This window comes from Nesoenas mayeri, assembly GCF_963082525.1.
Source record: "Nesoenas mayeri genome assembly, chromosome: 1".
NCBI lineage: Eukaryota > Metazoa > Chordata > Aves > Columbiformes > Columbidae > Nesoenas > Nesoenas mayeri.
The window spans coordinates 7,469,477-7,484,238 of NC_137541.1; the positions used below are offsets into that span (position 1 = coordinate 7,469,477).

The 14,762-nt window shown below is 40.8% G+C and overlaps 1 protein-coding gene across 1 annotated transcript in view; it reads left to right on the forward strand.

The window, feature by feature from the left end:
- Positions 1-3,809: 3,809 nt before the first annotated feature.
- CDC123 (cell division cycle 123) overlaps positions 3,810-14,762 on the forward strand; it is a 37,665-nt gene continuing 26,712 nt past the window's right edge. The window contains exons 1-6 of the mRNA XM_080363630.1: positions 3,810-3,995; positions 5,796-5,867; positions 7,894-7,948; positions 8,771-8,803; positions 12,093-12,188; positions 12,933-13,039. Of these exons, the coding sequence (XP_080219756.1) occupies positions 3,922-3,995; positions 5,796-5,867; positions 7,894-7,948; positions 8,771-8,803; positions 12,093-12,188; positions 12,933-13,039 (437 nt within the window). The 5' untranslated portion in view covers positions 3,810-3,921. The remainder of the gene's footprint in view (positions 3,996-5,795; positions 5,868-7,893; positions 7,949-8,770; positions 8,804-12,092; positions 12,189-12,932; positions 13,040-14,762) is intronic.

Genomic DNA, 14,762 nt, shown 5'->3' on the forward strand with positions numbered 1-14,762 from the left:
GCCATTGAGAAAGAACCAAAACTAGAACCTACGTCCACCTTACACACATCATAAATAAACACATAAATGACTCAATCCTTCCCAAAAACAAGGTCAAAACGTCACCCATGTGTTGCAAGTCCAGGTGGCACGTGGAGTTCGTGTGACCAAAGCACGTCAGTCTCTCTGAGCGGGAACGATGTGGCTGACGCTGTGCAAGAGGCATTTGAACACGTGCCCAAAGCAAGGCTCAATGCCTCAGCCTGCATCCTAGCGCTCCCTAGGAAAATAAGATCGTCCACTCGCTCTCTCAGTCGACTTCCAGCCGAAAAGGGCACCAGGCAGCAGAAAAATACAACACGTTAGAGATTCATCACTAGTCTCTGGTCTCACTGCGAAGCTATGGGCACTTTCAGCACAAACTCTTATTCTGAGGAAGCTCATCTCTGGTATTAAGTTGTAATACTAAAGTCCTGGAAATCAGCAAAAACAAAGTGCAAAGAAGAAAGCCAGTTTAAACACCAGGAGAGATGAGATAATCTTAAAGATCTCTATCATTCTTAGCGTTTACGGTCGTAAACTTTCCATCAAGTCAACGGGAATCTTTCTGTTGACTTCAACAAGGGTTTCATAAGGCTCTGGGGGGTCTCCAGCAATGAACGGTACCAGATCACCTTCTCTGTCATACCCCAATTTTAGTGCTTTCATTTTCTACTTCATCTTCATCCTTTTGTGATAACATCACTGCACATTTGTGAAACACTTAAGAGCGTGCAGCGACCCCCAGCCTTCTTGCATATTAGACTTCCATTTAATTCCACAAAACAGTTAAAAGGAATAGGCAGTACAAAATAATTCCTGTTATCAGCAGGATTAAAACTAATGTACATAAATCTGTTTCCTCAGTATGGAAACAGGGCAGGCTCTTTCTTAAGTCTTAAGACACTCTTGTTGGATGAAGCAGGTCATAGTGGTTAAACGTTCAAATTGTTTTTATGTAATGTAAGTCCTGAAAAAGAACCCTGACCTATTAAATATAATCCTGTTCCTTCAAAAATATTCTATATTCCTTTCTTAAAGCAATGAAGGTCTATCTTAGAACTATGGAGGTTTGCTATCTACCTTACCACTAATTAATGAAAAACTGTTCCAGAACCTCACTTGCTTCTCTTCCAATCTTTATCCCATGTTAGTTGTTACCTGTTTGTTCTTGAGCCAGCAACATCGCAGACTCTTGTCAATTAGGATTTAAGAGCTGTAGCTGAGGAATGGCCACAGTGTCACATTGCGACTCTAAAATACAAGGTCAATCTTTCCACTGAGCTTATGCAAAAGAAGCGCAGCCCAGCACAGCAGTTCCAACAGGTTCCTGGTCATCCAGAGGGAACAGTGAAAGGAGGCTGCGTTTGATACCCAAAGTATCCAGCTTTATAAATATAAAAACCTCACATACTGAGCTACAACAAATTCACCTTCTGTGTTTGGAAAGAATTATAGCCTTTTGATTGACAATCTAAACATATCAAGAGAGTAGATAGTGAACCATATCCTTGTTAAAATTGTTTTTAGTTTATCTGAGTAAGTCTTCCTCTTTTAGTTTCCCCTCACAGAAATCCTGTTCCATTGATCACACTAATCCTTCTACCTCAACTTGCAAGTATCAGTGTATCTTTCGCAAACCCAGATTACCACAATTGTACCCTAAATTCCACAAGCAGGTACAGTAATGGTTTGTACAGCAATAATAATACTTCGCTGGATCAGTTACAAACATATACTAGAACCTCAGCTTATGGCAGAGGCTCTTTTCAATACAGCTCGCTCTCTTCTGCAGTGCAGAGATTCAAGGGTGGCTTGTGATTTAAAATAAGAAAAGAAATTATACAGCCTCAGTGATTTGAATTATCACTAACATCTAAAAGAGCTGAAAACTAAAACCAGTAAGACTCATCTACATCAGTTTCTGTAGTTTTGATCTCTTCCACAGGTGGGTGCAATAACTCCATGTATAAGCGACACTTTTAAAAGTTCCACCAAAAAAGTATTTTTTTTCCAAATTCAGTTGACTGCACAGAAGAGGGAATTTCTGCTGTTACAAAGAAATACAATTTGGTTAAATGAAGGCAGCAATTCTGTTATATCACATTAGTCATACTGCCAAATGTGGCAACACCTTTCACTCATAAACAAAATCAGCTGCAACTGAACATTAAACTGCACACTACCGTGTCAGGCTTCAGAACTGACCTTGTCTCACAGCTCTCGGACAAGAAGGTTCTTCTCTCTCATAAAACTACCACTACATCATTTTAGTTAAAAATGCAACACAGCTCGCACAGCAGCCTGGCTGACTTACGATTACATTAATATAAATTTCTAGCAACTATCCATGCAATTTTATGAATATGTCAAAGTGCCCACATTTATCAGCCTCCTTAGCAAAAATCAACAGCACTATACTGAGCTAGAAATGATAGAAAAACAAAGTTTGTCCCACTTCTGCCTTCTCTGATGATTTTTTATGACTGGTGATCCAGGCTATTGCTAGCACTCCACGCTACTCATTCAATTTCTTTCATGTGGGGGTCAAACTCACACCTGAAGGGGGCATCCCATTTATAAAAGGCATAACTTTATTCCAATTGCTTATTCCCTTGTTGAGTGGTTTCCTTCCAAGGAAACATCCAACATTTCTACAGTTTCCAAATTATCCTCTCAGGAGTTAAAATCTCACGCCAACTGAGGCCTGTGAATCAGCTTAGAGAGCAGCCAAGCTAATAGTGCTTTACATGAACCTATCCAAGTCATGATAGGTAGATTTGCTTTTCTAAACCACTTTTGAAAAGGTATATTCTTGATGCAAACTACAGATCCCAGCTGACGGCAACCAGATTTAATGGCAGATCAGCAGTGGTGCCCTAAGGCAAGCTCGAGATAAAATGTAATACAGGGTTTCTTATAAAGAATGTGCAAAACTGGCACAATTTAACCAACAGCACAAAAGGTACACGAGCTAAAGATCAACATCACTAAAAGCTCCTGAGTCACTTTAAACTCGTTACCATCAGCCAGTGCACTTGCATTTCAACAGGAAGATTCTAGCAATGCAATCAGTTAATTAGCAGAAGTTGATGGGAGAGAGCGAGAAGGAAGAAACAAGGAAAAAACATTTCATTTTTGTCACAGTATTTAGCAGGAATTCGCTCAAAACCAAATAAAATATGGAAAAATAACTGGCCCTCGCCGGGCAGAACAAACAACAACAAAGACCATCTAGCAGAAGTGGGTTAGCGGCATCTCCGTATTGTTATTAATAATATCAACCTTCCAGACAAGTGATGTGTGAGAGGCCTTGAGGAGAGAGCCCGAACCCACAGATAGGAGGAAAGGACCAGATGGGAACGACTCGGTTCTCCACACAGGTGCCACTCGGGCAGAACCTTAAAAGGAATATATTGTTATTGTGTGACTGTCTGCAAAATGAAATGAATCCCAGGCCTGCTTGGAGAAAGAGAGGCAGCTCCGTTACACCGCTGAGGAAAACTGACACGAGCACACGCAAAGGGAGGGAACAAAACCTGCTGGGCGGGAAACACCCGCCGCTCCCCTCAGGGCACCGCGCCCCCCGCCAACCGCCCGCCAACCGCCCGCCCGGGCCGCGCGCACGTACGGGGCCGGCACAGCGACCCCAGCCGCTGAGGGGAGCGGTACCGGGAGCGATGAGGTCGGGGCGGCCGGGAGCGGAGGTGGCGGTGCCTGAGGTTACGTGAGGTGAGGCGGGGCGGGGCCGCTCTCCGCCCGCCGAGGCGGGGCCGGGTGCGCCGGCCATGGCGGGCCGGGCGGCGGCGGGAGCCGCGGGGAAGGTTCCGGGCGGAGCGGGAGCTTCCGGAAGCAGCGCGGAGAAACGGGCCGGACCGAACCGGGCCGGGGTGAGCGGGGAAGATGAAGAAGGAGCAGGTGGTGCACTGCCAGTTCTCCGTGTGGTACCCGCTGTTCCGGGCCGTCACCATCCGCAGGTGAGGGGAGCGCTGTGGGGCTGGGGCAGGCCCGGCCCTGGCGCTGTGGGGCTGGGCTGGAGGCTGGGCCGGCGGGAGCGGGTGTGTGGGTGAGGGCAGGGATGAACGTGAGGGTGAAGGCAGGGATGAACGTGAGGGTGAAGGCAGGGATGAACGTGAGGGTGAAGGCAGGGATGAACGTGAGCCAGCATGTGCCGAGGTGGCTAAAAACGCCACCAGCATCCTGGCCTGTGTCAGGAATAGTGTGGCCAGCAGGACTAGAGAAGTGATTGTGCCACTGTACTGGGCACTGCAGAGGCCGCACATTGAATACTGTAATCAATTTTGGGCCCCTCATCATAGGAGGGACATTGAAATACTAGAGAGAGTGCAGCAGAGGCAACGGAGCTGGGGAAGGGGCTGGAGCACAAGTGTGGTGGGAGCGGCTGAGGGAGCTGGGGAGTTCAGCTGGAGAACAGGAGCTGAGGGGAGAACCCTCAGTTCCAGCAGGACAGGGACCTGGAGAGAGTCCAGCGCAGGGCAGCGAAGATGCTGAAGGGAGTGGAGCATCTCCCGTGTGAGGAAAGGCTGAGGGAGCTGGGGCTCTTGAGCTTGGAGAAGAGGAGACTGAGGAGTGACCTCATTAATGTTTATAAATATATAAAGGGTGAGTGTCAGGAGGATGGAGCCAGACTCTTCTCGGTGACAACCAATGATAGGACAAGGGGTAAGGGATACAAACTGGAACATAAGAGGTTCCACTTAAATTTGAGAAGAAACTTCTTCTCAGTGAGCGTGCCAGAGCCTGGAACAGGCTGCCCAGGGGGGCTGTGGAGTCTCCTTCTCTGCAGACATTCAAACTCACCTGGACACCTTCCTGTGTAACCTCATCTGGGTGTTCCTGCTCCGGCAGGGGGATTGGACTGGATGAGCTTTTGAGGTCCAAATGCACCCAAATCAGGTGGCTGACTTGGTGTTTCTGTGTATTTCTGGAAGCTGTAGCAAATTTGGCAGTTTCTAAGGTGCTGCTGTAGGTCACGAGGTGGTTATGAGAGCTACCAGTAACTCAGCAAAGTCAAGCTCAAGTTTGTTGCCCAGTTGGATCAAAAAGTGCTGATATCAGTCTTTTAGTGATCAGACCATTTCACAGATTCACAGAATGTCCTGAGTTGAAAGGGACCCAGAAGGATCATCAAGTCCAACTCCTGTCCCTGCACAGGACAACCCCACAGTTCACACCATGTGTCTGAGGGTATCGTCCAGTCTCTTCTTGAGCTCTGTCAGGCCTGGGGCCGTGACACCTCCCTGGGGAGCCTGTTCCAGTGTCCAGCACCCTCTGGGTGAAGAACCTTTTCCATTTAATATTTTATGGATTTTAGTGTTTAGTGCGTGCATATTTTTGGTAAGTTTAGTGATAGTCCTGCATTTTTGGAGTGTTTGGGTAGTATAGGCAGATTTTGGTTTGGATCTCAAGAGAGGAGATGTTTAGTTTGAGCAACTTGATGTCTCCTCACTGGTCTTGCACCCTGTTTCTTTGAATTTCTTAGAGCTTTCAAGGAATGGGGCATTATTTTGCATTTCATCTAAAATATTTGCCTCTTTCTCTTCTACTTCCCTAGAGGGAAAACGGGCATTGCTTTTTGGGAAGGGATGAGAAGGGAGAAAGAGGAGTGGTTTTTTTTCATAGTTTTAGATAATAAAGTATACCTTTATTGAGTTATATCCTATTAAAAAGCAAGTTATTTTTATTCAGCTCTTGTTATTATTTTAATAAGTAATATTAATAATAAATCATTAAAGACTTTTTAATGTTTATTCCAGCGTTATACTTCCTCTGCCAGATAATGTGAAAGAATATTTGCTCGATGATGGAACACTTGTGGTTTCTGGAAGGTAAAGAGTGTTTTCCCCCCTACCTCCAAGAATTAGTGCTATTTTATATTTGGAACACTATTTTGTATAAACATATTATGTTTCCTATAGCTGTGTTTTTAAAATTTGACCAGACTGGCTGCAATAAACCTCATTCTGTGTGAGCATGTGAATGGGCTGGCTGTTGCTGTTAGTGAAACTTGACTTGCTGGTATCTGATGCAGATCCTAAAATCCAATTAGTATGCTTGATTCTAGACCAAATATGGGCAGTTCTTTCATTTTTTTCTCCTCCTTTCTCGTTGCTGCATCTACTGGTCTCTCGGGTTTCAGTGCACAGCCTGCTGGTTTGTGTCTGGTTGCTTTGATACAGTTCGCTCCAGTTCAAAGGCTTGGGCTGTGCGACACCATTCACGTGCCTGCAGCCTTATCCAGGGGTGAAGTGACATTACTTGAGTTTAATTCTTCATAAGATCTGCTATATATAAAATCTTAGTAGTTATTGAGTTTATATAGTTATTGACACACCTGTAATCCATGCCTACAACATGGCTCAATGTCCAGTGTGTACACATATACCAAGATTTTGGATGGAAAAGAATGAGGCTGATAGATATGAGAAACAGTTGGGAAGAAACCAGGCTTTATCTGTTTTCTGCTTAGAATCTCAGTGTATGACCTTCTTGTAAAATTATTGTTGCATGTATACATCTTGTTAATGATCAGCATGAGAAATCAGTCCACACTCCCTTATTTCCTAACTGGTCATTTGGCTCTTACAGAGGAACCAGTTAGGCTGTGAGTGCAAGGGATCCATGTCTAATTTCCCAGGAAACAATTGATATAAAATTGAAGCTATTTAAACACCTCATAAAGATGAGAGATCTTTTTTCATGTAAAAACTATTTTTTTAGAAAAGGTATCTAGAAAATCAGAATTGTCTTTTAAACCATTTTGGATAAGTAGTTTTGTCAACTGCTTCTGCAGAATTGTGCAACTTATTTAGCATCAGCCATTTATTTTTTAATCAGCCTTCAGAAGAGCCATAACTGAGGATTTGACTTTACAGCTGTACTATACAAACAATTCCAGCTGTCTTCAATGGAATAATGAACAGCTGTATAATTGATTTAAATTATATTTTTAAAGATGTTTACAATTTAAAATCCATTCTAGAAACCAGTTTTTCTCTGAATTGAACTTTTTTTAGCCACAAGTGATTGTGATCTTCTTGCAGCCAAGGCCATGATCGCTTTTAATCTTCCGTGAGCCAGTATCTGACCTCTAGATCTCAAAAACTGAATTGCTAGTTTAATCCCTATGGAAGTGCACTGAGGGACTGCAGAGGCTCAGATTGTTGAAGAGTTGACTTCTGGCAGGGATGTGCATTTGAACCTGCTCTGTTTGCTACGCTGTCTTGTGAATAATTCTTCTTCAAGAGCTTGATCGCCTTCAGGATCTTCACACTCAGCTATATTGGCTAAAGTACTTCAATAGTCACCTGAAACTTCAAGGGAATATTTGCAATCAAGTGCTTTCTCCCACATGTGCCGATGTTTACAACAGCAGACAATTGTGTGTAAAAAGCTAGTGATTATGTCTGCACTTTCTGTAGGATCTTCTTTTCTGCATGCAAAGTGTGAGGATGTTTTCATTTCAGAACCAGAAATTCACAGGTCAACATCTGCAACTCAAGTTCTATACATTTCTACTTGGAAAAGGAGTATGGAGGCAAAGCATAATTTAAATTGAATGATTGACACAGTGTTGAAAAGCTTTGATTATGGTGTTTTCAGAGCACAAATTTATCTGCTGATTTGAAAGAAGCAAAGTGTTTTGGGTAGGGTCCAAGTCTAATGCCAGGGTGTTCACCCTTCAGTTTTCTCTACTGGCTTTCTCTGATTTTTCTCTGTCAAGGGTTGTGAGGCTTAGTCTTCTTACAAAACATTTTGAAATCAACATCGAGTAGATATTGTGGAAATGTAATGTATATGGTCAAGTCAAACTTGAGTACTTAATTATTTTTTCCTGCTAATTTATCGTTTTAGAGAAGATCCGCCAAGTCATGCTGAGGAGGGGAGTGACAATGCAGAGGAAATACAGGTCAGTATGAAATGCAACTTAATGTCAGGTCTCTTGAGGAAAATATGGATGTGTAACCTTTTCTGTATAATTTATAGATGAGGAAAGTGCTTTTACAAAATAATAAAATAAAGAGTACTGTTACAAAAATAATAATCACGTGGTAGTTACCTTGAAAAACTTAAACATTATTTATACTGTGACATCAGGGAAGGTTTAAAATGTTTGTATGCTCTTTCACAGAAGACTCTTTACTTCTTGATAGTTGCTTGTGTAATGATGAGTAGGAAATGTTGAAGGATGTTGGAATTGAACTTAATGCTGTTTCATGGCTTGGAAAATTAGGAGTGAGTGTATTTGGAGAAGCTATTAAAAGAAACAATGAGAGTTTCTGAGGCCATAAGAGCTCAGAAGGGTATTCTAGAAGAAAGATGCTGAAAAGTATTGTAAGTGCAATGTGACAGGAGGTACAAAAAGCAGAAGAAAAAGAAATATCATTGAAACTAGTGAGTCATGGGTCTCAGGATGGAAGAGCTGGAGACAAGCTTTAGACAGCGAAGACTCCGAGTTCTGAAATATCTGAGTTTATGATACAAATCACAACTAAAATATATAGTTGTCTTCTTTTATCAATACTTTAGTACTTCTGCTGAATAGACAACGTTTTTCCTGTCTTAATTTACAGCTTTAATAATTGGAGGATGGTGATGTTATGCTACAGGAGCTCCAGGGCAGTGATTTGATCTGGGTGCTGTAGGAAGCCATGTGGATTCTGAAATTCTCATAAATTATAAAAGCTGTCTCAGGAAACTCGTAACCTTTGATTTGTTCTTATTTTAACAGTGGTCGGATGATGAGAATACTACGACGCTTAAGGTAAGGTCCTGTAAAAGCCTAACATGGGTTTGTCAGCCATATCCTTCCTGCAACCTTGTGATACAAACTTGTTGCCCTTTACAGATACCTGTTGCTGTATTTAATGTTTTTCAGGCCATTCTAGACAGATGGCAGTGTAGATGTGTGTGACTTCATAAAAGCCTTGATGGCTTAATTTTATTTACCTAAAAATAAAACACTTTTCTTCATCCCCAACAATCAGACACTTGTTAGACTATAGGAAATGAACTGAAGTATGACTCTAAATATAGCTGCCTTTCATTTTCACCACTTTGAATATCTCTCAATTACTTAATCAGACTGGATGCAGAAGAAACAAAGCTCCTGCAGCTCAATTTTCACAGCTCTACTCTTACACCTTTGCCATTATTTCCTCCTGAGTACGTTTCTTTTTTTATTTAATTTTTCATGACTTTATGGTCTCCTTGCACTGTGCCTGGCTTAGAATCAGGATCATGATGGATACAAAACAGGCTTCCTTGGTCTTTTTTTACATCTTTTTGAAAGTTGATGTTACCCTGTTGTTTTCAGGTTTAATACTCATGCACTTGTCTGCCATTGATATTACAACTTCAGTCCTATCAGCTCAGTAATGTTCAACGTAGTGCTGAATTGCTCACATTGGATTAGGTGCGATATAAACACAGCCCCTGCTTTGAGTTGTGCATATGCTGACACAGAGTTTATGGCCTAGATTTTAAAATGAATACAAACCAAATTTACACATGCTAATAGCTTCAGTTCAAATGTCTGAGCTTTGATAAAGTAAATGCATTAGTTTGTACTTTGGGTTGGAAGGGGCCTTCAAAGCTCATCTAGTCCAACCCTCCTGCCATGAGCAGGGACATCTTCACCCAGATCAGGTTGCTCAGAGCCCCGTCCAGCCTGGCCTGGGATGTCTCCAGGGATGGGGCATCTTGCATCATGCTCAGCAATAAAATAAAGAGTGGAGGAAGAGGAGGGATGTTTTGGCCTCCAAGGTGGCTGTTTATTCAGAGACTGACAGGGCTTTGTCTTCCAGCAAACCTGGAACTTTGAAAACGGTTAATAAGGAACATGGTTTGTGCCTGTGGCTAGTTCCTACAAAGATACACCTGCATTTGGTCAAAGGAGGAGACTCTAAAAGCAGAATTTCACAATGTGCTCTTTATCATCTCATAAATTTGGTAGATGGTTGCTCTGAAGACTCCATCCATGACAGATAAGCTTTCTCTACCTGAAATCTAGGGGCTGCTTTGAGGTCAGTGAGTGAATGAAAATAGTATTTGGTGCTTTTAAGTGTTACCTCTTGCCACTTTGACAGCAATGTAGAAAGTGAATAAACAGCTTGTGTAGAACGCAGACGAGTGGCGAGCTGCACCTGGAGTTGCTGCAAGAGATGAGAATGGATCAAGTAGTGAGGTGGAAGCTGAACAGTGAGCCACGAGGGAACATAATGTGTAAAGGATAGTGGGACAGGCTGGAGGCTGCATTCACTGTCAGCCAAGAGTATTTGCACTTTATTAATGGTAAATCCCAGGTTATAATTCTCTTGGTTTCTTGGCTCAGGGTAGGGTGGGCTGTGGTTGTGATTATTCTGATTTGATGACCCACCTGAGTCATCAGGTAGAACTTGTTTCCCTTGCCGTGTCTGTATTCTGAAGAAGAATTAGAATATAGGATTATAGAAAATCCTGGGTTTAAAAAAAAAGGGTGTTAATATTAATGGATGCAAAGTCAGGCGTTCAGAATTTAGGAACTGTTAAAATTTAGCTTGTTCATGCAGCTTTATGGCTATCCTCTTGTGTATATTTCTTCGTTCGTATTAATCAAATGACATGACGTTTCCCCAGAGAGGCTTAGTATGTGCTGGTGTTACATATATGTGTATATTACATATATAGTATGACTCCTGGCTTCCACCAAAACAAGAGATGGGGTAAGAATGCAGTGGATGAAGAGTTTTGCTTCTTGCAGGAACAATTTCTAGAATTGACCGAAGCTCTGAAAATAAAGTAAAATAAGAGAAAATAAAGTAAAATAAGAGAAGTGCTTTTTCAGTTTTTCAAGCGTAGTTTCCCATGGAGACCAGGTAACACACTAAGGAAAGATTCAGAATGTTTGAAGTTCAGTCTGGGTCACTGGACTAAAATGCAAGAGGGATTTTGTTTGCGTTGGGGGAGGCTGCAGGAAGGAGAAGCCAAAATGTCTGAACTTTTTGGATCACTTGTGTGGCTGTGAGGGCTTTGTTTGAGTGGCACCGATTAGCTTTAGCCTAGAAGTTGGCATTGAGTTGAGTTTAAAAACACTCAGGCAGAAATGGTGTTCTTATATACTTTGTGCTATAAATCCTATTACATCAAAAATCTTTGACATATGCCTGAAATCCTTTAATATTATTTTTAAAGGTCAGCAATCAGATTTTTTTATATATTGCACTACATTCAGAGTGGAGTTCATAGCATCCTGATGAGTTGTTTTTCTTTGTCCCCCCACATCTCATATTTACAGTATTGACAATGTTCTTTACAAGACAAGGTTTTCTAGTCCAACCCATACCTTGGCAGCGTGTCCTCTATTTTGATGCAATGTATTGTTAAGGAGTTACTTTAAAACCTAGTTTAAGAGCTGATTAGTTAAAGCATAACTTAAAACATTCTGTAAAACTAAAGCTTAAATGAGGAGCTGTCATTCAAATTGCTTATGAGTTGATTTATTTACTTTTATTTATTTACTTCTACTCCAAAATGCAGCTGGAGAACGATTACAGAACAGAACTGAGCACTTTATACCTTTTAATACCTTTGACAGAATGCTATAGTACTCGTGTTTTAGACTTTCATGAAGAGCTGCTTAATTCTGAACAAAGTATTTTTGAATGTTTGTTTGTTTTTAAATCTTCTTTGATCTTATATACAACAATTAAGTATAAAACATCAGGTCTGTATTTAAGATCTGTTTATTTGACTTGCACATTTGCCGGCTGTTGCAGCTTTCATGCTGAACATGAGGAAGGTTTGGGTTTTCCCCTGAAGTTCGTGGAATCTTTCTAGTAATGTGAGTGAGAACTGGAAACTTTTGTTCGATTTTCTCTGATTGAAAGAAGGTCAGAGTTGATTCTTAAGTGATTTATTTCTACAAATACATTATTTTTGTAGGATTCTTGGCTCTTAATTTTGGAGATGCTTATTCCTTCGACAATACGTATTCCTAATGGTATTTAGAAGATGGCTACACGTCACTGTTAGATCTACTGAAATTGATATTGCTGTTGATGTTCTTTGTTCAGGCACCAGAATTTCCTGAGTTCACAGCTAAAGTTCAAGAAGCAATAAGTTCCTTGGGTGGGAGTGTTTTTCCTAAACTTAACTGGAGTGCTCCAAGGGTAAGAATGATGACTCCCTAAACTTGTAATAGGTGTTATATATGTGGTTTTTGGTGTGTTTTTGTTTTGTTTTGTATTAACTTAATGCATTGGAAAGTAGAAGAGACTAGTGTTCCTGAGGAGGGAACAAGTGATTGACAACATGTCAGTAAAATATGATACATCAGAATGGATTAGGATCATGGATACATGAATGGATACATCAGGGTGGATTAGAGCTTGATGGGGTGCTGCTGGTGAGGCTGATGCAAGACAGCGTTGGCTTTTTTACCTAAAAACCTGTGTCCTTGTCACAGATCAGTGTGATGGACAGACTCTCCTTATTTAGGATACTACTTGAAGACTTTGCCTGAGATAAAGATTAAAACCCCCACATTTTTTAAAAAAGCAATGAACTTCTGACTAGTTATTTTTAGGTACCCTAACTTAAGGATGGATACACCCAAATGTTTTCATATCATATTCTCAAGGGAAACTTATATTCAGTCAAGCATTCCAAGAAAGTGCCTGGAAACAGTAAAGATTTGTGTTTTAGAATGGATTTGGTCTGCTTTCAACAGTGTTCATAAGAAAAGCAATAACTATTGTGTCTCTTGTAACAGCTAGTGAAGTTTTCCTCAAAATTAAAAGCAAATATATATTTCTGCATGTATTTTAAACGTTGCATAATATTTAGATAGATCTGCAGCTTGTATTCCTTCCAGCTCGTAAAGGTGTGATTTTGGATAATCTTGATTTGTTTAGGATGCCTATTGGATAGCAATGAACAGTTCTCTGAAATGTAAAGCTCTCAGTGACATCTTCCTCCTCTTCAAGAGTTCAGACTTCATTACCCGTGACCTCACTCAGCCGTAAGTAGATTTCTAGAAGACAATCTATTTATACCAAGTAAAACAAATCCCACCCCCCTCTCAGTTCTTTTGAAAGATCTTACTCTTTACTGTACAGTAATGATAAATATCTGATACGAAAATACATATTTCTGTTTAAAAGTTGTTCAGGTACAGTAATTTAAGTTTGTAATATAAGTACTAAGTTTGTAATATGTTTCAAGTACAGTAATAAGTTTGTTCTTTGAAGCTTCTCCCATCTCTCCCCTCCTTCTTTGTTTCCCTCCAGTGTGTAAAAACAAATGCCAGGTCTGATTTAGTGCAGAAAATTGTGAGGCAAATGATCTTCATTGTTACTTACCATGAATCTTTCCTAGTAAACCAGAACCGTTCACCTCGCTTCAGTCAACAGGAGGGGAGCAGCCTCTGTTGTATTCTTATATTAATTCTCTTGATTTTAATATGCAAACGAGTGAAGAGCAAAACAGGAGGACATTATTTTAAAGTGGTACATGCAAAATGACACTATGGGCTAAAACCATTTTTTACTGAATTGCTTTCCAGGGCAAGTGTTGTTTTAAACGTGGAGGTTTGTTGCCTTCACACCCCGCTTGGCATTTATTTTTTGCTCTCTACCTTATTGTTGTCACTTCTCATGGTAATACAGCGCAATTCTACCATGTCCCTTTCAAATTTTAAAGCTGCTGAAGCTTGTGTGGCTGCCTGGAAGATGTCTGAGACTTCTGCTAATGTATTCATAGGGCTCCTTCTGAACCCAATTTCTTGTAGCCCTTGAAAAAAATACACTCTGAAAACTGTGATTAGGGAGAATAGTTACAGATAAAATTACAACTATGGTGTGCTTGGGGTTTATTTTATCTGCTCACATGAAGAGAGCACTTAATTATATAGGAACAGTTTCCTCCTGATTCATGTCACTCATTTCTGAAATACAGCCTTTTTCTGAAAGAAAATAAAATTGGAATTCAATGTTCTTATTACTATTAGTACTATTATTGGTTTTTTTCAGAAAAGCAGAATTTCAAAGAAAAAGAGCAATCCAAGAGATTGCTTTCCAATAATTATTTAGTGCTTATTTCTATTACTGCAACCTTTAGGAGACTCAATTAAATGCAGGGCCCTTGTTCCAGGTGCTTTATAGGGAGTTACAAAGCATCACAATCTGTGTTAAGTAGCTTATGACCTGATAAGAATTGTCTTTTCTAAAATGTGAAACCAATTGCATCAGTGCTGTGCAACTGACTTATTTCTTTTAGTCCTGCAACTCTAGTAACAATTTTCCCAAGTTTGTTAGTGCATTAAAAAAAATGATAGGTAGCAACATCCTCATCCTCTCTGCATTTATGGAGTGCTCGCAATGCTGTCAGTCCAATTCTGATGCTAGGTTTACTTTATTTCTAACCTACAGCATGAGGGGAAGAGGCTGAGAAGGAGGGGGGAAGATGTTTGAGTGAGAAGGCAGTTTGAAAAATATGTTGGGCAAACAATTCTGAGCTTTGAGAAGTCTGGGATCACAGAGAGTGAAAGGGATGTAGGACACAAGAAATCTGTAGTTTGCATTTCGAAGTTGAGTGAATACTGATTCTCAAAAGACTTTTGTGCCTTACCAAGGAACTTCTTTTCATGCTTTCCCCTAATGGGAGGCCAGGTGTCTTGAGGACGGTTTGCTCAGAGGGTAGATCACTACAATTTAATGTGTCCTTTTCAGGACTGAGTCTTATGG